This window comes from Lithobates pipiens, unplaced genomic scaffold (genome assembly GCF_037356315.1).
Source record: "Lithobates pipiens isolate NorthernLeopardFrog02 unplaced genomic scaffold, aLitPip1_a1.2 Scaffold_16, whole genome shotgun sequence".
NCBI lineage: Eukaryota > Metazoa > Chordata > Amphibia > Anura > Ranidae > Lithobates > Lithobates pipiens.
In genome coordinates this window covers 85,706,430-85,733,102 of record NW_027507748.1, presented here as the reverse complement: position 1 = coordinate 85,733,102, position 26,673 = coordinate 85,706,430, and the positions used below count along the sequence as shown (strand labels likewise).

Sequence of the window (26,673 nt, the reverse complement as noted above, 5' to 3'; positions counted from 1 at the left end):
TAGCATTTTAGAAATTTGAATTATTAATCCGATTTGAAAATCAGCCATTTTTTGTATGCTGACATTTAAAGCACAATACTTTCTAAGAGAGATTTGATCTTTTTTTTTATTCCAGGGCTACATGTTACTATGCTTTTGCCTTAGTGTGAGGCCTTCTGTATGAGCTGCAAGCCACAGGGGAGCCATGTGTTTATGTGCTGGAAGCACCTGATGCCCTGGGAATTCACAAGTGAAGACCTGTTTGGCAGAGAGACAGGGAAACAGTCACAGGTAAGCCGTGGTGGTAAACAAAGGCAGAAGCAGTATTAAAAGGTCATGGACCATAGAAACATCTTCATTCTCAGCATGTGCAAACATCACTTACTTTATTCTTTTGGATGTGTACTGCATGCCGTAATGTTTTATCGCTATCAACAAGGTCAAATGCAGGATGAGGTCTTCAAAAAAAAAAGTACAGTCTCAAATAAACATCCCAACATATGTACTATTACAATTCCAAGGATGCTTCATTGAAAAAGCGATCTGGATTCTTTGCTGCAGGCAATGCAAAGAGGATGTGCAAACAGCAGGAGCAGATACCAAGTAATTAGAAATCATCACCCAACGGATTGTAGTGCAGCAGTCTGATATATGATTGGCTTCTTTTGGTTACTGGACTTTGCACAATATTATTAGTCTTTCTGCTGCTTTATTAAAACGCATGCAATAAGACATACACTATATCACCCCAAGTATTGGGACACCTGCCTTTACATGCATATGAACTTTAATGCCATCCCAGTCTTAGTCCGTAGGGTTCAATACTGAGTTGGCCCACACTTTGCAGCTATATCAGCTTGAACTCTTCTGGGAAGGCTGTCCACAAGGTTTAGGAGTGTGTCTATGGGAATGTTTGACCATTCTTCCAGAAGCTGGAGAGAAGGCCTGGCTCACATTCTCTGCTCTAATTCATCCCAAAGGTATTCTGTCAGGTTGAGGTCAGGACGCTGTGCACACCAGTCAAGTTTCTCCACCCCAAACTCACTCATTCATGTCTTTATGGACCTTGCTTTATGCACTGGTGCACAGTCATGTTGGAACAGGAAAGGGCCATCCTCAAACTGTTCCCACAAAGTTGGGAGCATGAAATTGTCCAAAATGTCTTGGTATGCTGACGTCTTAAGAGTTCCCTTTACTTGAACTAAGGGGCCAAGCCCAACCCCCGAAAACAACCCCACACCATAATCCCCCCTCCACCAAATAATTTGGACCAGTTTGCAAAAGGCCCTATCGGTCTTGCCTGTCATAAATGCTTCCTTCTGCCTGTCATGTACACTGAGTTGTGCATGTGCAGCTCAGCATACATTGATGGCCGTGGTGATGTGACTTCTGTGGGCATGCATGAGAATGACATCATCGAGGCCTGGTCATTTAAGCAGTCAGACAGAAGGAGCACCGGAGGAAGACCTGGCAATGATGGAAGTGCCCAGGACCCATGGGGTTGATGAAAGTGCAGCACTGGAGGGCACATTATGTCAGATAATGTGCTAATACTGTATTTGGTACATACTAGCACATTATGGCATAATACTTGAAATTGAAGTTTAATACCGCTTTACCCACCTGTGAATGTTTATTAAGTGTCACATTCACTGTATATTTCCCAATGTTTATCTCTCTCTCTCTCTCTCTCTCTCTCTCTCTCTCTCTCTCTCTCTATATATATATATATATATATATATATATATATATACATCACCACAGTATCGCCTTAATTTTTTGGTAAAATAGTTGCTCTTAATGCATCCTAGCTAGCCACTTTATTTTTCAAAAGTTCTGCAAACAGAACTGTTTGGGTTGCACATGAGGACCAATCACATTGTTGACATGATTTCAACCTTGAAGCTTCTGGTTGACATACTGCATCACTGACAGATCTCTTTTCAGAGATATCTATGAGTTTTCTGTGCATACACCCCATACAGATTGTATTTAATTGTGTAGTCTTCCAAAAAGTGAATAATGTTAATACCATTTCACCCTTGGCATTGGATGTAGCTGAGATCTCCCACCCAGAATACCTAACCGGCTGTGCCGCTGTTATGGGCCTGTCTATGTATGGAGTGATAACACTACATTAACATTATCTCTTTACAACTCTCTTGTTCAATGACTTGGCTTCACATGACAGAGCACATTCCATAAACTGAATATTATGCTATATCTACGCTCAACAGTGCGTTACTTTCATCATTATTATTATTTTTCATCAAATCTCATCTTCACTTCACTAGAAACATCATTTATTTAACTCATTTTGAAAAACTCTGACACGCAGCACTGAGGACATTAAACAATCCACATCAGTCTCTGACCTTAAATAACTGCAAGCTGAACTCCGCAAATACAGGAGATGAAATACATATAAGGGAGTCACTTTACCTGCAAAATTATTTGTATTTATGTCTATTCAGTTCTGAGTTTTTTTTTGTGCAATTCTACTTTAAAGCGGGAGTCCACCGGGACTCCGCGTTTTTTTTTTTTTTTAAAAGCCAGCAGCTACAAATACTGCAGCTGCTGACTTTTAAATAGTGACACTTACCTGTCACTTACCTGTCCAGCGCGCCCGCGATGTCGGCACCCGAAGCCGATCGCTCGCTCGTCTGGCGGGTCCTGCCGCCGCCATCTTGGGTATGGGAATCAGGAAATGGAGCCTTTCGGCTTCATTTCCCGGTTCCCTACTGCGCATGCGCGAGCCGCGCGGCGCAATCCGGACGGTCCCCGCAGCGGGGCACTTGCTGAAGGGGGCGGGCGCTTGCGGAAAGGGGCGTAACATACGCCCCTTTCCGCAGAGAGCTAGCCCGGAAGTGGGTGCAGTTACCTGGATTATCCAGGTAACTGCACCCCCCTCCCCCCTGAAAGGTGCCGATTGTGGCGCCGGAGGGGGGGGGATTCCGATGAGCGGAGGTCCATTTTAGGGTGGACCTCCGCTTTAAGGGGGTATGGCAAGGGGTGTGTACTATGCCTGCATACTTTTGCTGGTAGGTGTCCCTCATTCCCATCTCAAAAAGTTGGGTGGTATGTATTGGTTCTGTATTGTATGTGACAATTTCAGCAGGCAATTTCCAGCGAGAGTGCCTTAGAGAAATTGCTACTGGGGACCGGTCACAGAGCTTGGAGGATGGCTGAAGTAGTAAGGAGTAAGGTAAGTATTAAAGCATATGACTCAACTCCTAGACTAAACAAGTATTTTTTGGGGACTTTAATAAAAAGTCTATGTACAATTGTTGACGTCATATGTTCATGCTGGCAGCCATATTTGCTCATAGCCTATGAAGCTTCTGTTTTCTGTTTTGCAGCACAATCAATGTGCTTTACTGCTCCTTTCCACTATGCATCGGCCAACTCATTGATAACAATGAATTCCCTGTGTGACTGATGGATTAGGTATTTTTCTGTTCCTTTAGTGGTTAAAGGAGTTCTATAGTGGCAGCATGCACTTTTATAACATTAGCATTGTATTAACAATACAAACATTATTTTTGATATTCCAATATAAGCTTACTTGAAAAATCTCCTTTCATGTTGTGAGTGATGCCTGTCTGCTGGCCATCTCTTTGCACAACTTTCTGGATTCTCTGCATGCTTTGCAGCTTCTCCTCTGCCATATACTTTCAATTTCTAAGGACTACATATCCCATGGTACCTTGTTGCCTGCAAGCAGTGGTTCCTGTACTGACTCCGTCTCCTGAAACTCCTCCTCTCCACACCTCTGTAGTTTAGAAGGCAGGCTCTGTGAAATTTGTGACCCAGCAGTGTCTACTCACAGGACATAGTGAATATACGTCACAGATTTCACGTAAGCAAATGTGTGGCGATCTTCATAAAGTAAGTTTACCAACTTTGAGATTGTTCACAATAATAGGAGTAGGCTAGAAATAATTTTTATACAATGTGGATATAACTATTTGATTTTACATTTTGACTATAGATATACGTTAATCTACAAATCTCTACATTTAATACAATAATGAAAATATGCAAAAGCAAACATGTAAAAATGTGAAAGTCAAATAGATGTTAGGCCCCATTTACACTTTGCGATTTGGAATCGTAGGCAGAATCACCACAATTCTGCCTGCGATTCTAAATCGCATGGCAGCTGCAGCAAAACTTGCAGTGTGCATTTGAGTGAAATTTATTCTTAAAGTAATACTAAACCCAGGACTATACATTCACTATATCTGGTCTCCCACAGTACACAGGACATGGAAATACATTTATTTTAGTAAATATAAACTGCTAAATACCTTTTCTCATCAGCAGTATATAGCAGTCTTGTGACTTCTATCAGTGTCCACTTAAAGCTTGTAGGAGGAGTTTTCATTCTCCTCTGACTGTCCTATGAGGCTGCATGACACCTGACCCTCTGTCTGGACAGTGTTTATTGGCCCTGTGCTGATCACATGCACTCTCCCAAGAAAAAAAAAAAATATCTAGCAATACACACAAAACTGAGCGTGTGCAGAGTGCCCCCAAGGCTTTGTACTATCAGGAGATTAATTGCAGGGCGTAAAAGAAAGGGAGGATCAGAGAAGACAGGATCAAACAGCCTTTTTACACAGTGCAGATGATTAAGCCCTTAGGTTCCACAGTGAGTATAATAAGCATGCTTTACTACATATATACACTGATTTTACTGTTGTGGGTTTAGTAACACTTTAACCCCCCTGACGGTATTCCCGAGTCTGGCTCGGGGTGGAATTTTTATACCAAGAGTGGTAACCCCGAACCAGACTCGGGACTGCATCGCTGCATCGCTGGATCCAGGAGGAGGTTTACTTACCTTCTCCCTCGGATCCAGCGTTGTCTCCCCGCTGTACGAGCGAGCCGTGTCTCGCTCGATCTATCACGGAGCCGATCTCCGTGCCCTGCGAGCGTTGCGACGCACGGGGACAGAGATCGGCGCCAAATTCAAAAAGTGAAACAGACAGTATACATACAGTATAATGTAATCTTACTGTATGTAAATATTTTACATCCCCTTTGTCCCTAGTGGTCTGTCCAGTGTCCTGCATGCAGTTTTATATAATAAAAACTGTTCTTTATGCCTGGAAACTGGAGATTGTCCATAGGAACCAAACTGTCATTTTACATCAAAAATGGTTTTAGACCAGCTAGAAAACAGCGATAATAAATTGTAATCACTCGCAGAATTGAGCGATAGCGATTTGTGGGGAGATCCGTCATCAAATACTGAAAAGTAATAACAGTGACAATTCTGCAACTGAGCAAATTTCTGTGTTTTTGATTTGATTACATTATTGAATAATTTTTATTATTGTTATATTATTATTTGGTATAATTATTTATAGTTATTTATTATATTATAATTTATGATTTCATTTTTCAAACTTTATCATACCCGGGATGTCTGCTAGACTCTGGTTTGGACAGATTTAAGAGAGTTATTCCTAAGAATTACAGGACTACAATATAAAACGCCAAATTTTCATGCAAAATAATGGTACCGCTTTTAGCACCTAAAATCCGAAATAATCGTACCGCCAGGGAGGTTAAAGAGGAAGTAAACCCTGATGAGTTTACTTCCTCTTTCATTCCTTGCAAAGGTAAAGCATAATGGACTACTATGCATCGTATAGTAGTCCATTATGTGTCACTTACCTGACACAGGAGTCAGCGAAGTCACCGCTGTCCCCTGTAGTCTGGCGCATCCATCTTCTCGGTGGGTCTCGTTGCTCCGTCGCTGCTGATTCAGCGAAGCTGCGATGACGTCACTCCCGCGCATGCACACGGGAGCCGCCCCGCACAGCATATTGCTGTTGATGGGTGCTGTGCTCAGTAAACCTGCGCGTGCCTGTCTTTCTGCAAATATCTCCTAAACCTTGTAGGTTTAGGAGATATTTCTTGGACCTACAGGTAAGCCTTAATCTAGGCTTACCTGTAGGTCAAAGTGTGTTGTAAGGGTTTACAACCACTTTAATGGTACTCCAAGCACAGAGTGTTTTTGCCACTATTGTCCCAAAACTGAATTGTTCTGCAATTGTGGCAAAACATGTTTAAAAATTGCGAGAAATGTGTCCTCAAAAAGGAGCAGGAGCAGCTTTTAGGTGAACGTGCATAGGGGAAGCCCATTGAAGTGAATGGGCTGCCCTATGCATGGCGCAAGTAAATTATGCTTTAAAAATTGTGATTGGGAATGTTCGTTCCCGCTACACGAGATCTAAACGGGGCCTTAGGGATATTGCTGCCAAATTTATTTTTGAGAGCACGCCACTTTTTCTCTGCCATACACAGTATAAGATGTATTTAGATAAGAGACTGGCAACCCAATGATGTGTATTTTGAAAAAAGCCACATATGACTAGTTGGGACCCCTAGTGAGAAATGAAATCCGTGAGCGCAGCGCTCCAACGTCAGATTGTTGATTGACTTTCAGTGCTGTGTCTGTAGGGGAATGTGTCAAAGCAATATCTCCAGAAAGTCTGATCTCTTCTAGCTATTCTGTAATAATGACCAGCACGGTACAACTGCTACAGTCCTCAGCTAACATAAACCTTATTGAAAATACCTTGCTGATAAAAATAGCTATCCATACATCAGTAACATAATAACCGAGTGCAATAAAGGGACAGCAAACATCACAGAAGATGTGAGCACAAGGGTCGCCGAAATCAAGCCAGCGACAGACAATGAGGGAAAAGCATGAAATTGTCCCAATGTATTGTGAAAAGGCTTAATGACATTGAGTATTATGCTTTTGTGTCAGATAGGGGTGAAGGTATGCGGGATAATGTCCCCCCCCCGCTAGGATATTAGAAGTCATAGATGAGCTCCAGCCTCAAAGAAAAGCAGACGCTCTACACTTTCACCATGAACGGAATTGCAAGAGATTTTCAAGGCAATGAAATGAACTTAGAAATAAATGAAATTAATAAAAGTAAATATTTAATAACATTGATAATACGTGGGGTCAATGATAAAAGTATAACGGTTCCCGGGGGTGTGCAGTCATCATTTTTAAGCTCACAAAGACCACCCCATTAACCAAGGTCACAGAAACCAAAAGCAGACACTAATTCTATTAAAGCTGCACACACTCCAAATAGAAAAAATCAGTTGGAATATTGTATGTTGATTGTTTTTCCGCGAAAAGATTCCAAATTCTGTTCACTAGATCTGCCACACAGTGAGTGACCACATTTTTTTTTCCTCTATAGACAAGCAATACAATTTGGTCACCCCCAGCCTGGCCTACAGAGTAGATGAGGTTCTTTCTTTGCTCTTCCCTTAGCAATAATCCCTGTGTTCTCCTGGCAGGGTCCGCTCCCCTCGCCACACCATTCCCCCCGCCAGCAGGAGAACACCATAGCTTCGGGGAAAGGATTCCCCCATCAACACTGAAGCCTCCCATAGATGGTTTGAATCTCAGCTGGTTCAGTATACTATGTATGGGCAGGCTGATCGTATCCAAGTCGATCCATTGATTGACTTAGGTACAACAAGCATGTCAGATTTTTAGGATGCAATTATTCCCAGCAGCTATAGCTGCTAGCGATCATGCCTGTATTCTCCCTGCAGGGATGGCTCTCCTCACCCCTCCCACTAGGATAACACAATAGCTTCATGGGACGGATTCCTCCATCAACACTGGCTATGTTGCAGGAAAGAAAATCACATAATCTATGGCTGACTTTAGACGGACAGCAGTTTGCAGTGCAGCAGAGCCTGACTGGTTAGCTACAGCTGCTAGCAATAATCCCTGTGTTCTCCCTGCAGGGAAGGGTCTCCTCTAGCTAGCACCTGGTTAGGCCCAACTCTGAGAATAGGAAGTCGTTAGTGCTAGCTGTCCTATGGTAGACTACTGCTCCCAGTAATCCCTCTTCAAGCCCTGCCAGCCCTCCTGACTGCAGCTGCCCGACTTAACTGCCCATGACATTGCAATCCTCCCTGGCTCCACACCCAGCTCTGACTGTTTCCTCTCAGTACTCTCTGGCATGTCTCCCCAGTCCTCCTGATAGCACATGTCACTCACCAGCCCTCCTGGCTACAAGACGGTGGTTCCCTCCTGAAGACTTGCCTGGCAACACTAGCTCCCACTGTCCTCTCTGACTCATCTCTGTGCCTCCTGTTCAGATCCTTCATGGGTTCTTGAAAGGATCCATCCTGCACCCATGTCCCAGGCCCAAGGTCACCCCCCAGACTAGTACTCCATCCTCAGTTCTTCAACCCAACAAATCCTCCCCAGCTGGGCTGACTCCAGGTATTTCAAGGAGGCCTGCCCTGAGACACCCCAAACAGCTCCACCTCTCTTCCCCGCCTCTGCCAATCCTAGTTGGGGATTTGTCAGGGCACCCTGAGACACCCCAAACAACTCCACCTCTCTTCCCCGTCTCTGCCAATCCTAGTTGGGGATTGGTCAGGGCTCCCCAAGACACCCCAGACAGCTCCACCTCTCTTCCCCGTCTCTGTCAATCCTAGTTGGGGATTGGTCAGGGCTCCCTGAGACACCCCAGACCGCTCCACCTCTCTTCCCGCCTCTCTTTTAGAATCCTCTAGAAGGAAAAGGGAGGTGACAGTAGAGTGATGCTGTCTGTGACTCACAGCTGCTACTCTGGGCCACTCCCAGCCCACACAGATCAAAACAAACAGGCCTAACTTCCAGCAAAGCCTGCCTAAATTTACCTCTACTTAAAAAACCTAACCTCGAGCACCTACCTAAATAGAGGGTGCTACGTCATCTGACGTGTTTTTTCTCTGCCTCTAAATGCCCCTGCATGCTAGCCTATGTGTCCATGCACACATGGGCATTTAGAGGAGTTTCAGAAGCAGAGGAAAATCCCCACAGCCAGCACATCCAAGAGTGGCAAGGTTTTGGCAGAAAATGCTGTAACGTGAGTAACATGTCTAGGCACATTTAGGGTTTGAACATTAAATCATTTCAATGGCCAGAATAAACTATTATTCTGTCCAGTGAAGTGAATTAACACCCAAATGCTTGACGCACCTAATTGGTTACAAGTGTTAAGCATTTTTTCTGTCAAAACCCTGCTGCCAGGAGGAAAAGTATTCAGAACAGATAGCAAAACGTCCAGTATACACAAGGCCATAGACTCTCTGTTTGACTCTTCTTTGCACTGCAACCATCATATGCCAATGATACCAACTTTCAGTCTTTGCATATAGATTTCCTCCCCCACCTCTGATATGGCTAGTGCAGCAGATCAAACACATACCAAGCAGTGCATTATGGGGGGGGGGGGGGAGAAAGAATTTTGGCACATGCCAAAAAGTTCAGTTATTTTAAGAGACAACTACAGTATAGAAGGGAGGTAGACAGAAACACTAAGGCCGCGTACACACGGGCGGACTGTTCGCCCAACTTTGTCCGCTGAACAGTGTTTCAGCGGACAGTCCGCTCGTGTGTGGGCTTCAGCGGACAGTTTCAGCGGACAGTCTGACGAACAAAGTTTTTTGGAAATGAACGGACTGTTTGTCAAACTGTTTGACGAACCTAGTTGGGCGGACAGTCCGCCCGTGTGTACGCGGCCTAAGGGTTTGTTCACAGTATATACAGCGACCTGAGTTTTTCTTCCCATAACAATGCAGGTCACTTTTAGGACACATAGAAAACAGTTGCTTCCTATGTGCCCCATTGACACCACAATGCTGCATTATCGTGCAAAGCAGAAAAATGCAGCACATTATACAGTACCGCCTGGCAAAACAGACATTAGCCTGCACACTATGTTAGCACGTTGCAAGTGTAAACGGGCCTTAAAGCGGAGCTCCACCCAAAACAAGGAAGCTCCACTTGTTTGCTTCTTCCCCCCTCCACTGCCACATTCGGAACCTTTCGGGGGGGGGGGAGGGGGTAACTGTTTTTAACACGTACCAGCTCCTATCGCTGGGTGACTTAGCCTCTGCAAAGTCACTCGGAAGTTTGGCCCCCCTCCTCCCCCCGCCGTCAGGCCATTCACAATGCACAGCTTGCTTTGTGCATGCACAGTAGGAAACCGGCTGTAAAGCCACAAGCCTTCACTGCCGGTTTTCCTTATAAGAGATGGCGGCAACAGTACCCGAGAGCCAATTGAAAAATCAGCTAGGGCGCCGACATAATCCCTGGACAGTTAAGTGTCCTAATATTAAAAGTCAGCGGCTACAGTATCTGAATATTTGGTGGCGGGGGGGGCTGGAGCTCTGCTTTAGGGGAATATACAGCTCCAGAGGGTGCCTACTATGCATCTATGCATTCAGCCTGATTTGTGCGATGATTGGACAGGTTGAATTCTAATACCCTGTATGCACGACCGGACTTTCCGGCAGAAAAGGTCAGACGGAATCATTCTGTCGGACATTCCGATTGTGTGTGGGCTTCATCTGACTTTTTCTTTCTAAAATTCTGCCGGACCTAGAAATAGAACATATTTAAAATCTTTCTGCCGGAACCAGTTCCTATCTAAAAAAAAACGTTCGTCTGTATGCTGTTCCGATGGACCAAAAAACGACACTAGGGCAGCTATTGGCTACTGGCTATTGAACTTCCTTTTTCTAGTCCTGTCGTTCTAAACGATCGGACTTGGGTGTGATCATGTGTAGGCAAGTCCGTTTTGACGGAACTCCGTCGGAACTCCATCAAAAAGTCCTTTGGAGTTCAGTCCAAAGAGAAGTCCGCTCGTGTGTACGTGACATTACTCTTCCTTTCCTGCAAACGGAAATAAAAACATCTTTGCCATTCTGAAGCTTTCCTCCTACCACTTTGCATATTATTTTATATATACTGTGATTCTGTACTTGCCAAATATGCTGCAGAAATTTCCCTCCACTGATTCTGGCTGCATCCATTTTAACTGTGGGCAGCTGAAGCTGCTACCTGCTAACTTCCTGGATTTACACACACACACAGAGGCACACCTCCATCTCTGCAGCCATGCAGCTCTCATTGGTCCTCTTATGACTCACCCCCCTCCCTTTCTGGCAAACTCTCACTAGAGTGAGAGAGAGAGCTGTGCATGATGTCATAAGCCTAGGCTTTTTACCAGACAAGAAACAGGAAGTGGGCTGTATAAGGGATTCACTGGCAGAAAAAAAATATACTATCCAAAGTTAAAACAACAAGGGCAAAAGATTTAATAGATGGAAAGTTGAAAAAATGACTGAAGGTCTGCTTTAAGCATGCCTCTCTTTTCACCTTTCCAATATAAGCTAAACCTATAAGGAAAAGGGAACAATAATTATATAGTTAGTCTAGTTGAAAAAAGATACAAGTCCATCCAGTTCAACCCATAGAGAAAACAAAAACAAAAAAGTTGATCAAGAGGAAATCATGCCATAACATAGAAGAGAAGACTCGTTGAGAATGTTCCAACACCATTTATGCAAAATATTAATTTCTTTACACGGCTTGTGTTTTTTTGCCACTCCATAAATTGTGTTCCAGTTTGCATACTTTGCGCATAAACTAATATATTAATTGCTGGTCCCAATATTACGTTCCTGGCATTCACCGAACCCTTTAATTGCACCTCTTCCACGTCACGCACAAGTAACTGATTATCATTTGCGAAGCAGTGCGTCTTCCAGCGCGCCGTATGTTCCACCCTGTAAATCAAACAACAGATCTGGATATAAACACTCAGCAGTTCCACGCTCTTGTCCGTGTTGCCTTGTAATCTAAGAACCGCTTCAGTCCTGGACACCCTCCAAGACACAGGCAACATTCTTAAGGTCCGTTAAATAAATATTTCTCCATAAGGCTCCACACTTGGGAGGAAAATGAAAGTAAAACACAGTAATAAATCGGAGGGCCCCCTAATTGTTTATTCTGTAGGGCTGAATCAATCAGAAAGATGGCAGAGAGCCACCAGGAGAAATTGGTGTGTGCATGCATCTCTTTGCTGCAAGAACATAGAGGCACCCTGGTATGTGCTGGCTCTAATTAACATACCAGGCAGGAAGAAAGAGAAGCAAGTTCTGGTGGTATCATTGGAGAAAATAATGTGTTTCCTTATTTACATACACAACACACACAACAAAAAGCTAAATGCAGGCGGTGTACGGTAGGCACAGACTCATGAAGGCTGTAGGGGACATTAAACATCAACATCCCATCCAAGTTCCAACAGCTTAGCAAGGCTGAGCAAGGCACATCATTAATGCCACCATCCGTCCTAACAGGAAGACAGCCGTTATTGTATAACTTACTGGTCATTAGCATGTCTGACAGAGAGGCAGGTGACAGGTGTCAAGCTGAGTCAAGATGGCAGATTTGTGACAGGAGTACAGTAGGCCTGTGACAGATCGTACATTTTCTACACAACCCATCTTCTGATTACATTTACATAGTTCTTGACGTTTTAAAATAATTTTCAGAGGCACAATGATATTGTGTTGGTGAACCTCAGACAATAAGCTGTGATACTACTGCAGGATGCTACTCTTTTCACCAAACTGGGTCATTGGAACGACTTTATAGATTGTATATAAGATATCCTTAAAGATACAAAATAAATAAAACAGAAATAACACATTTAAAGCAGAGGAGAGACTTCCCTCCCCCCTATTTTTTTCCATTAATAAAGTTCAGCCCTGTCTCCTTTGCACATCTCTCGCCTAGGCGAATGCCATGCAAGGTCCTACCTTTGCCTTCTGGGATATGACAATCACAAATCCTAGGAGGCATATTGATTCATTCTGAAAGGTGCAGGGGGGCCTAGCACCGCATCATCGCGGGGCATGTCGGCTGAACCAGGAAGAGCCAGAGGGTCTCTTGATGATGTCACAATCAACAAGGCAGTGCAGGACCCAGAGGCGGCAGAATACAAGAGGATATCAGTGGGACAACGCTGGATCCTCTGGGTGGGTGAGTAGCAGAAATGTGACCACCCAATAAGCGGGAAGGGGTATTAAGGGGGGGGGGGGGCGGTCAAAGATCCTCTTTAAGTAGTCCCATCACTAAACTCTGTTATAAGCATCAATATATTAGACCTCATGCATGTGGGTGCTTCAGGCCATACAATGTATAATTCAACGTAGCTAGTCAAGTTGAAAAAAGACACACGTTCATCTAGTTCAACCAATTGCAATAATAAAAAAAAACATAAAACATTCAAATACACAATCATATATCCATAGTTGATCCAAAGGATGACAAAAAATAAACCCTTATGAAGCATGGACCAACTTGGTCCAGTGGAGGTAAAAATAAATCCTTCCTGATCCCCCCAGGAAATTCATGCATATTTCCTCACCCCGGAGTTACAGGTGCTGCATACAGCACAAAATCAATGGTTGTATGGTCTTACACAAGTGCTTGCATAAACATATTTATACATACAAACATATGTGGCCTTTGCATGCTTTTATCTGGCCTTTGGGTCACTATTCCTCCCACTGACACCAATAATGTGGCTCTATTTCTCCCACTGACACCAATGATGGGAGACAATTCCTTCCACTGACACCAATAATGGGGCACTATTCCTTCCACTGACACTAATGATGGGGAACTAGTTCTCCCACCAGTTATGGGGCACTACTCCTCCCACTGATACCAATTATGTTTTTTTTCTTTTACTCCCACTGACCACCAAACCTATGGCATTGTTTATGCCCACCAATGTCAAGGAAATTTCTACATCCACTGTCCACAGTCCAGCCCCTAAAGTTTGAAGGGCAGTAAATAACATCTGTATGCGTGCTTCCGCAAGTACCAACGTATACTCATACACAGCCATTGGTTTTCATGGGCAGCTGTAACCAGCACCTGTGGCTCCAGGATAGGGAAATATGCCTACATTTTATGTTGTATGGCCCCAGGCACTTGCATGCGAATAAAATGTGAATGGTTTGTGCAAAATTGTTGCTTTTACTTTGCATTTCCTTCAGATTAAATAAGATATACATTGGAGCTACTACGTAGATTTTCCTGCAATTGCGTTGTCACACTACTGATTGTGCGTCTCTGTGTTTGTGTATATATATATATATATATATATATATATATATATATATATATATATATATATATATATATATACACACACACACACACACAAAATATTTATATACATCTGTATAAATTGATATTTATTTATTTATTTATTTATTATTATTTTTATATATAGCATGTGTGTGTTCTTACGCTGCCTGTTCTCTTCCTACCTAAAAGTAGAATGGCTTAATGACATCAATAAAATAAAGTTCAGGCAATACAAAAAAAAAGAAAGAAGAGAAATCTATATAAGGCAGAACATTGGATATCCATTTTAAAATTCCCTTTGAAGTCTGGCCTAATTTTTTTTTTTTAGGATAGTTGTTTGCTTGCTGTCACTCCCATGTGACAATAAATATTAATGAACATACTAAGTAGCTCTATGTGTACATGTGGGCTTGTAATAAATTATTAATGCGTGTAATAAGGGCTGGCTTACTACAATATCCCTTTTCCATTTGGAAAATAAGCCGTTAAAAGAAAAAAAAAAAGAGAGAGAGGCTTTCCTCTGGTCAAACAAAAAGGGCCTGCACAATAAAAATGAAAGCCATTCATTTATTTTTTATTTTTTTTTAATTGCCGGGAAATGCGTTCCAGCTTGTAGGGTTATACTGTACATGAACTCTGCTAAGGGCACTGTTGCCTAAATAATTAGTAAGAGGAATAAGAGCAGCATATGGGAAAATGAGGGTGAATAAGGGAGCTGCCCATAGCTGAGTGAATAGCTCACTTCCGTAAGCGTCCAGGCGGCCATATGCAGAGCAGGCCTGCAGAACTTCTGCTTGTTTTACTTGTGCAAACTGTAAACTGTTTATGTTCTTTGTTAATGAACATTTGTGACATAGTAGAAACATTGTTCCAAGTGAATTAGTCCTGCAGTATTTCTACCTCCCAGCTGTTTCTTCTTCAATGGGTGGGGCACATGCAAGTAATTTTCCTATTAAATTAACACAATAAATAGTAAGTGATGGAGGACATAATAAATGTTTATGGAGCTATTCCGTTATATATATATATATATATATATATATATATATATATATATGATATTATTATTGTTTTTTTTTTTTCTTTATGTGGTTGAACTGGATGGACTTGCTTGTGTCTTTTTTCAACCTGACTAACTATGTAACTATATGTAACTATATGTGCAGAAACCCAAACCACCCAATCAGAGGCCAGGTTTCCATCTGCCCATAAACAGAAAGGTTGATTGTTGATTGCTTAACATTTCTATTTTAATTTCTTACTAAATAAAGCCGATTGTAAAAACTGAGCCAAAAGTATGAACACCTGCATATAACACCAAGAAATAACATTCCAAAGAGCTGGTGACATGTTCTTTTTAAAGTGAATCTCGTATATACAACGAGGATAACAAAGTTGTATAGCACAGTGAAATGACAGTTAGCCCCAGATCAAACTGCCGAAGCTTCCGCGTGAATTTGAAGCCGAATCCCAGCGTGACTTTGGCATGACTTGCATGCAACTTCTTTAACAGAATTCAGTGTAATGCGACGTTCTCACGATCGGATTTTCCGACGGGAAATGTTGGATATGAGCTTGTTGGCGGTAAATCCAACCGTGTGTATGCTCCATTGGACATTTGTTGGTGGACCTTCCGCCAACAAATGTTGGCTAGCATGCTCTCAAATTTTCCACCAACAAAATGTGTGTTGTCGGATTTTCCGAGCGTGTGTACCCAGGTCCAGTACAGGAGGGTCAGCTGTACTGCCTTATGAGCGGCCCTGCTCAGACCTCAGCAGTCTGTAGTGGCAACATTGATTGGGGTAATAGCATTGATCTCAGCTAGCCTCATGTAACGTTCCCAGGTTCATAATGTTTACTGCAGCATATCCCCAACCAAAAATGTATCCTGTCCACACTCTCTGACCCTCATTTTCTCTATTGGGTCTGCAGTTTCTGAAATAAGCATTACATATATTGACCATTATATGCGACCCTTCCGTGATGCCAGGGGCCACATTTGAGGCCCCCTTTAGCTCATAAGTTGAAAACCACTGGCTTAGACACTACAAAGCAAAAATTCAAATTGGTAGAAAACAGCATGCAGTCAATATTATATTGTAATGCCCTGGCATTCAATCACAGACTGTGGCGGTGGTGGTGGAGGGGGTATTACTTTGTATTATTAGACCTCATGCACACAGCCATATTGATTAACACAGGATTTTGCTGGCAGCATACATCCTGTTTAAAAAGTTGTCCGTACTCCATCTGAACTTATACAGACAAACATCCACTCATGTCTGTCCGAGTTGTGATGTGTACATTCTGTGCCCACACAGCCATCACTAATTACACACTAGTTTTATATCCTCCTCAATGACTTATTATGGGGGTAATATAAACATTAATAGTGTATAATCAGCAATGGCAGTACAGGCACCAAATGACCTTGGCCAGGCCTTGAGTCATTAAGAATGACTGAAGCTAAGGTCACTCTGTACCTGCAGTGCCTGCACATTGTTGATGGCTAAATGTTGGAGCGACAACTGAGTATAGGGTCCTGTAAAGCCTCATACACAAGATCAGACTTTAAACAAACTTTCCCGTGGACTTCTGTACAAAGGGCATTGGCCGTGAACTTGTTAAGCATACACATGATCAGACTTTTTTAGCTAACTTTCACCAAATCACGTGTTTTTTCTGCTCTTTACTGCCACCTTTGGTCAATTTCTGTATTGTTGTCTGATCTTTTGCATTGGTTCTGAGCATGCGTGTTTGTAAAGTCTGATTGTTTTCTGTACACACTATCGGACTTATGTTGTCAAAAAGTTTGTCTGTTCGCACAGCCAACATTTGTCCAATGAAAACCAAAAAAGTTTGTCCGATGGAGCGTACACACAGTCAGATGTTGCCTTAAAACAGCTAATTTGCATGTCTGTTGTCAAAAAGTCAGATCGTGTGTACGGGCCTTAACACTGTATGCATGTAAACTTTAACACAAACTTTTTCTACTAACCATTTTTAGACTTGGCGTCTGATATATCTTTGTTCTGGCTGGGGGTGTCCCACTCTGTAATAGATCTGGCCATCAGTGGTGGAACAAGCTCCTTTGATAAAAAGGCCAAAGTGTGCCCACATGTGAGCTGTGACCCACAGTTCCTCGTAAATCCTGCTCTTTTTAAACCCTTTCCTATGAAAGCACCCCAGGCAGCTGCCTCTACTGCCAACCCCTTGATCAGTTCTACTGCAGATGACTGCATTTAAAGTATAACTAAAGGAAAAAAAACGTTATTTTTATTTTTGGAGAGAGTGAAGAGGGATTAGAACACGTGTCAGTTTTTATTTCTGTCTGTGCCCCCTTTAGGGACATTCTCCCTCTATTTGCCCAGTTTACAATTATGCTTTAGATTGTAAGCTTTATGAGCAGGGTCCTCCTATTCCTTCTGTATTGATCTGTATTGCAATTGTACTTTCCCCTCTCTACATTGCAAAGCACTGCATAAACTGTTGGCGCTATATAAATCCTATATAATAATAACAATAATAAAATAAATGAAAGCAAAGTTTAAGAAAATCCCACATTTTGGGTTGTCCCCAGAAAAGTAACGGAGGGGAAATCTTCCAATGGGGACACTAGTTCTGGTGACCTGAGGGTCCCCAAGGAATTCCCTTAATTTGCAGAGATTTCCTCTCACGCCCTGTTTGGCAGTAGGGCAGAAAGAGAAGGGAAATCTCCACAAAGGGACACAGATAGTGAAACAAATCTGATAGTGGTTATAACCCCCCCCCCCCCTGTCCTATCTAAAATAAAAAAAAAAATAAAAAAAATGTTTGCCTATACTTCTACTTTAACAAATAAATATGGGCATTCTGTGTGGTTACGCTACCTTTAGAAGGTGTGGCATAATATATAAGACATGGACTAAAGCCACTCTTCAGTACTTGCATCTTTTAATCTCAGTCATTAATTACTCAATCAGATGTCTATTGCCACTGGAAATCTCTATTCAGAAATAGAGAAAGAAATTCTAAATTGTCCTTTTTCTGGACATCTGTGGACATTTATCTGGCTCATGCATTAGGAACATCATGCCCTTAAGAACATGATCATGTAAAGCTCAAGCAGGTACAGCAGACTTACAATGGAATATTATTTTTAGCTCTATGAAGCAAGGAGCAGAGCCCCCTTCTGGAGACGCGTGCTGTATAGGAAATATTCAATCTCCGGCATAGCTTCTTACTTTATATCATTCCATGAACATGTGGACACATGCTTATTGATAATGTTTATTGATAATGCTATGTTAGATATTACTTTCCCATTTTAATACAGGCAATCAATTTAATCATAGGAAAGTCTCAATGTGGGTGCTAAACTAAAATATGTTGGGGTCATGCTTATCAAAGAATATAAAAGATCTTTTTTTTTTAAGGTAAATGAGCTTTTGATAGGCAAGTCACTTGTTTGGACGCTATCGAAATACGTATTATAAGCTAACAGGCCATAGGCAGCTCAATGCCTCCCCAAAACAATGGTGGAGTTACCTGGCTATTATCAGTCCATATGGGGGTTAAACATCTACCTTCCTTCTTATCATTTAGAAGAGGGAAAGGTCTACTAGGTCATCAAGTTGCAAGTGCTTTGTACCTAGCGCTATACATTATTACAGCCTAGGGAATCCATAATTGGCCATATCCTCACTTGAGTGTTATCGCTTATTGCCACGCTTACATATTGCAACCAATCGGATACACACTGAGATATTTATGACTCAAGTTTGAAAGGAAGAAGCCGAATGGTTCTTCATATCTGACTATCTTTTCAGAGAGGTGTTGATATGTAGACCTGGCAACATTTGATTATTGTGCTCCAGCACTTAATGGGCAGTCATAGATGACATTTTGGGTTAATTTACTCTTGAATATTCAGTAAGGCAAAGAGCAACGAGAAACATATGGTAATAAACAGAAATAAAATAGATTTTATCTTAAACGATGTGGTTTTAGCCAACTGAAATCTGATTGGTCATTTGGGTTACTTTTGGGTTGCTTGGTGTAGATCTTTGTTCTGCTTTATATAATGTGGCCAATAAAGCTCCATTCTCTATTGTCAGCATCTAAGTTACTAAATATAATATACTTTATGCAACAGCACAGTACAATAGGCATACACACCCAGGTGTCCACAGTAGATTAGGCAGCAGCTATGAACTTTACCTATAAGCTTCACATACAAAGCATACTTGGGGCCCCTAACATTTAAATCTTGTTACTAATGTACCACGTGCCGATATGCCCAATTTCACAAATGAGGAATGTGACAAAAATAACAAAAACCCATTCTTTAATGACGAGTCATCGGCATTTCTACAATTAATTCACAACTGTTGGGTTTACCTTTCCAAGTTGATACGGTAATTAAATTAGCAATGGAAGTTTTAAATTCCTATTGACTCAACGTACAAACATGTCTTGATCTAGTCCATAAATAAATGCCTAGACCCAAAGGCATGTCATGGTATGCTTGAAGCTGTCAATAGAGTTCTTTATTCCTCTTTGATACCATGTACATGTGTACTGTGCAAACAAAACGAGCGTTCAATAAAACAGCAAAGGCTGCAAGGTAGAAAACGCATTCTACTGGTTACTGAACAATGGGGACACCATTGGGGGCATGGAGTGGTGCCAACGGCCACTCACCTTGTCATGTCTATGTGTACATTAACACAATGATAAATCTCCCTTGATTTTTTTACATATGGACATGGCTTGAGGTCAATGCATAAAGCTGACAAACATTGATGACACTATTAAGATCTTTATCTTCAAACCTTTCCTTCTATGATATGCTATGGAGACTTCCGCGGCTGTCACCAAACCAACATTTTAATTCACTGTAATGGTTCCATACGATAACCAGTCATGTTCTCAAACTATGGGCAAAGATGCAAAACTCATCTACGTTTCTCCTTTATTTGGTACAGTGCAACATATTTAACCAGTACTGCTGGTTGCAAGATTTTACAAATTAATGATTTATTGAATTGTACCACAAACTATTTTAATATTCTCCATCTGCTTTATAGGGCAATCCATGAATGCTTTCACATGATATGTTGGATGTGTGCTGAAGCTAAAACTGAAAAGGGAGGGAGAGGAGCGAGAAAGAAAGAGAGACAGTTGAAGAAGGAAAGGAAAAGAGCATGAGAGTGAGGAAATAGCGAGTGAAGAGGGGAGGGAAGGAGAGGAAAAGAGGGAGAGGTAGAGGTAAAGGGAGGAGGAGAGATGTGATTGGGAGAATGAGTAACAGAGAAATAAAATGAGAAAGATGGAGGAAGGAGGAGAGAAAATAGAGAAGGAAAAAAAAGAAAGAGGTGAAGGCAAGGGGGAAAGGTAGTGAAAGTAGCAAAAGAAAGGGACAAGGGGGGAAAAGAGAGTAAAAGAGAAATAGAATGAGAGGGGGGAGGGAGGAGGGGAAGACAGAAAGCAAAAGAGAGGAGAAGAGGAAAAGAGAGTAAGAGTGAAGTGTGTGGAGGGGTTGACGGGAGGTTAAAAGGATGAGAGAGAAAAAGTGAGAGAGAAAGAGGGAGAAAAGAGAGGAGTAGAGAGAAAGAGAGAGAGCAGAGGGAAAGGAGATAAAGAGCAAGAGAGGGAGAGAGAAGAGAGAGGAGCAAGAAAGAAAGAAAGGGAGGACAAAAGGGCGAGGGATAGAGAGAAAGAGGGAAAATAGGGTAAGAGTGAAGTGTGTGGAGGGGTGGCGGGAAGTTAAAAGGATAAGAGAGAAAGAGAGAGAGAGGGAGAATGAGAAAGGAGAGGACTAGAAAGAAAGAGATAGAACAGAGGTAGAGGAGATAAAGAGGAAGAGAGAAGAGAGGAGAGGAAGAGAAAAGAGGAAGAGAGGGAGAGAGAAGAAAGAGAGAGAGAAAGAGAGAGGAGAGAGCTAGGGAATAACAGAGAGAACAGAGAGCTTAGAGAGCTAGAGAGCTAAAGAGAAAGAACAGAGGAAGGAAAGGGGAAGAGAGGGAGAGAGAAGAGGGAGAGAGAGACAAAGAAAGAAAAGCAGGGTAAAGTGTGTGTGTGTGTGTTTTGTTGGGGGGGGGGGGGGGGTAGAGAGAGAGGAAAAGTAAAGGGGAGGGGGGGTAGTGAGAAAAAGAGAGAGAAAGGATAAAGGAGAGAGAAAAAGGGGGGTAGAGAAATTGGGAAAAAAGGATGAAAATAAGAGAAAAGGGAGGTAAAGAGAGAAGGAGTAGAGAGTGGGAGAGAGGAAGGAAGGGGGGTAGAATGGTAAAAGTGAGAGAGAGAAAGGGAGAGAGGGGTAGAAAGAAAGAAACTAAGGAAGGAAGAAAGAAAGAAAGAAAGAAAGAAAGAAAGAAAGAAAGAAAGAAAGAAAGAAAGAAAGAAAATGGGAGAGAGGGAAAGGAGAGAAAAAGAGACAGAGAGAAAGAGAGAGAGTGAGTAAGAAAGGGGAAAGGAGGATGAAAAGGATAAGTAGAGATAGCAGGGGTAGAGAGACGAGATAGAGAATGAGAGAAAAAAATTAAAAGAGAAAAAGCGAGAGAGAGAGAGGTAGGTAGGTAGGTGTGTATGTAGACCACACAGGACATGACCCATACTATCACATTCCAATACTTTGCCTTGAACTGCTCTGCTACTGGATCACTGCCACTCCTCACAATAACATTGCCATTCATCTCATTTTTATTCAAGCTTTGGGCACATCACTTCCAGTAACAGACATTAAAGTATGTAAAACTCTGCAAAATGCCTTCACCTTGCTTACCCTTCTATAGGTCAGCACCGAAATAATGGCATTCAAGTTTTCATAGCCTCCTGTTTTAAACTATTTCAAAATAAGCTGTATTGTGACTGAGCTACGTCCAGTTCTTTCTACGGTAAGTTAAAAAAAATAAATAAATCAGAAAACATAAAAATAACTGACAGGTAGTATGGAGAGCACTGCTGGAAAGCAGTCTATGAAGCAGCTCCTTAATAAGTAGGCAGCGCAGAACAAAGGGCATACAGAGGTGCAATGAACTTGACTTATAGGGTAGCATAGACAGTACTGGCTTTTGTTCTTAAAATGATTTCTACTGCTGGAGAAACTAATACGATTTTCTTTCCACCTTAATCCACTTATGGTTCTATTTTTCTTCTTTCAGGAGTATTAGGTGGGCTGCCTGAGGAATGTAGGTTATGAGCAGATGACAGGCTTTTTTTCTTACTGGTGTCAAATATTTCTAAGTGTGGGCTCTACTGATCTGCTGTACACACAAGCCTGCCCACATATACCATACAGGGAGCCTTGACAGCTTGGCACCTACACCTCACTGAAAGGGCTCAGCTGCTGCAGAACCTCTTAGCAAGACTAGCTGAGGAATGGCTGTCTGTAAAATGCAGCCAAGAGAACTGTGAATTTCATTTTAAAAACCTCAAAATGTTTGTTTTATCTATAATATCTATACTAGCCTTTCACAATCATTTTCCCCAAAGGAACCCCTAAAGTAAGGTGTAGATCTCTGGGAACCCTAAGACCATTTCTAAAAACTGTGAATCCTAAAATAAATTTTATTTTAAAATCCCAAATGTTGGGTTCATCTATAATATCTGTACCAGCTTCTCTCAATCCTTTTCCCCAAAGGAACCCTTAAAATGATATTTAGATCTCTGGGGATCCTTACTAAAACCAATTCATTCTTACAGAGGTGATCTGAGTGGCACCCTTACACCAGCTAAAAATGACAATTGGTGTCATGCTGCTGGCTTTGCAAAGTGCCAATGACCCTGCATACAGTAGGTCTATCAGCCACAGCTCAAGGAACCTAGCAATCTCTGGAGTAACCCTAGTGGTCCACAAAACCCTGGCTGAGAATCGCTAATTTACACCATAGAGGCAAACTAGGCACCTTCTTTTTGCAGCTATGCAATGAAGGCATCAGGGATCAATGGGAAAATGCCTCTAACATTGGTAATCAGTAGGAAGAATGAAACTCTTACAGGGGTGATCAGAGTGTCACCCTTACTGCCAGCTAAAAATGACAATTGGAGTCATGCTGCTGGCTCTGTCAAGTGCCATTGACCCTGGAATTATGCAGACAGGAGGTCAATCATCCACAGCTTAAGGAACCCATAGCAAACTCTGGAGGGACCTTAGTGGTCCACATAACCTTGGCTTAGAATGGCTGATCTATAACATAGAGGCAAACTAGGCATCTGCTTTTTGCAGCTCTGCTCTGGGCATTGGAGGGATCAATGGGAAAAATGCCTCTTGCATTGGTAATCAGTAGGAAGAATTAAACCCTTACAGTGGTGATCAGAGTGCCACCCTTACTGGCAGCTTAAAAAGACAATTGGTGTCACTGTCATGCTGCTGGCTTTGCCATGTGCCATTGACCCTAGAGCTATGCAGAAGGGAGGTCAATCAGCCACAGTTAAAGGAACCCTTATCAATCTCTGGAGTAACCCTAGTGGTCCACAAAACCCTGGCTGAGAATGGCTAATCTATACCATAGAGGCGAACGAGACATCTGCTTCTTGCAGCTATGTATTGGGGGCATCATTTAGCTTGCTTTACAATATATCCCATTTTTGTAACACTAGAATTCGGTCATTGCAAACCATAAGAGGGGCTATTGGTGATCACATTATTATTATTATTATTATTTTTTTTATTTTTTTTTGGGGGGGTGGTATATTAGTTTAAGGCAAAAACGTAATGATTAATTTAAAAAAAAAAAGTAAAGGTATCAGCTCATAAACATAGAAGGGTCTATTTTTAAATGTTTTCTATTTTTAAATGTTTTCACTGAAGATTCACACAACTTTCTAACATCTTAATTGGATTAAACTGGAAAATGCATGAATCCTGGGTGGACATTGTGTGACAATATTAAATATTTACAGACCCTCTAATAATATATGGATGGGTGTGTGTATACATAAAGATAGATTTTAAACCGATGAAAAATAATAATAATAATAATAATAATAATGTGAAAATAAATAAATAAATAAATATATATATATATATATATATATATATATATATATATATATATATATATATATATATATATATATATATAATGAGTTTGTATACATAAAGATTGTTAAAATAAAGTATGCATAAAGATAGATAGATGGATAGATAGATAGATAGATAGATAGATAGATAGATAAATAGATAGATAGATTGATTTCCTATCACACATTGATTAGCCAGGCTGTATAGTGTGTCCTTACTATAGGTACCCCTATGCCTATGCACAGACACTAATTTATCCTTACATTGACCTGTTTGATACTGACATCCTCTGGCTAATGCAGACTTAGTGACAAGGTTCACTTCAAACCATTTCCTTCTGCTGTTAAAGTTACTGTTTGGCACATTTTTCCATCTAAAGCACCATGGATAAAGGAAGACAGGCTAGTTATTGGAAACATCCCTGCAGCTCCAAAGCAAAGTATTTGACATATTCCAAATCTCCTAATGCCATCCATGTGTACAGCATACACAGCACAGCACAACACTTGCTTAGTTCCAACTTAGCCAGACTCCTGTAAAACAATCCCCCCAATCACCCTGACCACTTCCATGGCACAGCAAAGATGGACCAAACTTACCAAGAACCTGATATAACAATCCACACATCAGGAGTGGCAGCAGAAACCCCATATTTACATAGTAAAAGATCCACATTGGTGATCCCAAATCCAATAATACAAAAAAGAGATCAGTGCTTGGCATCTCTTGCAAGGGTTAGGAAGTTTTAGAAGGCAGCGATCTTCTCTATGACCACACACTGTCCATTGGAAGGTCTGCTCAGTACATGATGTCCCGACACAATCCAAATCATGGTCACATATCCGGCATGGGAAGTGTCACTTGGCTTTTTTTCCTTGTCACCATGGCAGATCAGGGAAAGGAATCCTCATGTATGAACAGAGCTGACTTGGTCCAAAGTGCTCCTCAAACTTGTGCATCCAGCGCTGGAGTGGTGTCCAGCAGAGGAGAGTGGTGTCGGGTCCGCAGTGGAGAGTGGTGTCGGGTCCGCAGTGGAGAGTGGTGTCGGGTCCGCAGTGGAGAGTGGTGTCGGGTCCGCAGTGGAGAATGGTGTCGGGTCCGCAGAAGAGAGTGGTGTCCAGTGGAGGAGAGTGGTGTCGGGTCAGCGGAAGAGCTGCGCTGTCTTAGCGGAGCAGAGTAGTGTCGGGTCAGCGGAGCAGAGTAGTGTAGTGTTAGCGGAGCAGAGTAGTTCCTTCATCTGCTTGCTGTCATGTTGTGTGCCTATCCCCGGCGCTGGGAGGCTGCTCTTGGCTGCTGTATGATCCCCCAGTCCCGATGAAGGTGTGCAGTAGATGAGCTCTATGTGTGTACATTCAGAGCCTAGCCCAACCCTCCTGTCACTCCAGCCGGCACCGATCACTCTGGGACCTGGCTGCACTTCACTCGGGAGGGGAGGGAGCTGAGCCCTGCTGTGTGATGCTGCTGCTGCTGAATGGGAAGTGCTCAGCATCCATCCAGCACTCCTTCCCCCTAACCTGTCACTGGCTAACACTATCATCCACACCACTTCATTATGTAGACATAGATCACTGCATAGAAGGCACCAAACACTGCACATGGATGGCAAATACTGAATAATTGTCTGTTTTTCTGTTTTCCTAGGAGGTGACACAATAAGATTTAATTATTCATGATGTATCCAGTTGGAAGGGATAAGACAGGCTGCCTCCACATATAGGTGCAGTGTCATTATTGCTATCATGTCTAATGATGGGGTGGGGTGTCATGGGATGGTGGGGTGTCAGGCAGAAGTGAGTGCACACTGCTTTATAGGGAAGTACTGACAGCCTTTTGTCTTATTTAATCAGCTGAGCTGGATATGGGTACTAAGGAGCATGGACTCATTGACATGCAGTATTTATATATATATATATATATATATATATATATATAGATATATATATATATATATATATATATATATATATATATAAATATATATAAATATATATATATATATATATATATATATATATCCTTCCTTTAGACTGTAAGCTCCATGAGCAGGATCCTCCTGTTCCTTCTGTATTGAACTGTATTGTAATTGTACTGTCCCCTCTCTACATTGTAAAGCACTGCACAACAAACTATTGGCGCTATATAAAGCATGTATAATATATCTATCATCTATCTATCTATCTATCTATCCATATATTATATATATATATATATATATATATATATATATATAGAGAGAGAGAGAGAGAGAGAGAGAGAGAGAGAGAGAGAGAGAGAGAGAGAGAGAGAGAGAGAGAGAGAGGAGAGAGAGAGAGAGAGAGAGAGAGAGAGAGAGAGAGAGAGAGAGAGAGAGAGAGAGAGAGAAGAGAGAGAGAGAGAGAGAGAGAGAGAGAGAGAGAGAGAGATACACTATCTGTCTATATATATATATATATATATATAGTATTAATACTATTGTACAGGATTTAGTGCCAATAATTCACATAGTGCTATTTTGTAGTGTACATTCACATGTGTGCCTGCTTACATTCTAATTCCACATACATACATACTGAGGTCAATGTACATAGAAGCAAATAAACCCACCAGCATGTCTTTGGAAAGGAGGTGAAAACCCTCCCAAGCACAGGGAAAAACATGCAAACTCCATACAAATGGTGTCCTACCAGAATTTGAACCAGTGACCCACGTG

General features: G+C 41.9%; 1 protein-coding gene across 20 annotated transcripts in view; it reads right to left on the bottom strand.

The window, feature by feature from the left end:
• Positions 1-26,673, bottom strand: part of ROBO2 (roundabout guidance receptor 2) — a 1,315,320-nt gene that overhangs the window by 583,659 nt on the left and 704,988 nt on the right. For 4 of the 20 annotated variants that reach the window (XM_077480076.1, XM_077480090.1, XM_077480085.1 and 1 more), the window contains exon 1: positions 24,584-25,511. The exons of 1 other annotated variant lie outside the window; for it this stretch is intronic. In XM_077480076.1, coding sequence (XP_077336202.1) covers positions 24,584-24,707 — 124 coding nt within the window. In that variant the 5' untranslated portion in view covers positions 24,708-25,511. Of the gene's footprint in view, positions 1-24,583; positions 25,518-26,673 lie in introns of those variants that run through there. 15 more of the 20 variants (XM_077480080.1, XM_077480081.1, XM_077480095.1 and 12 more) reach the window with 7 other exon arrangements.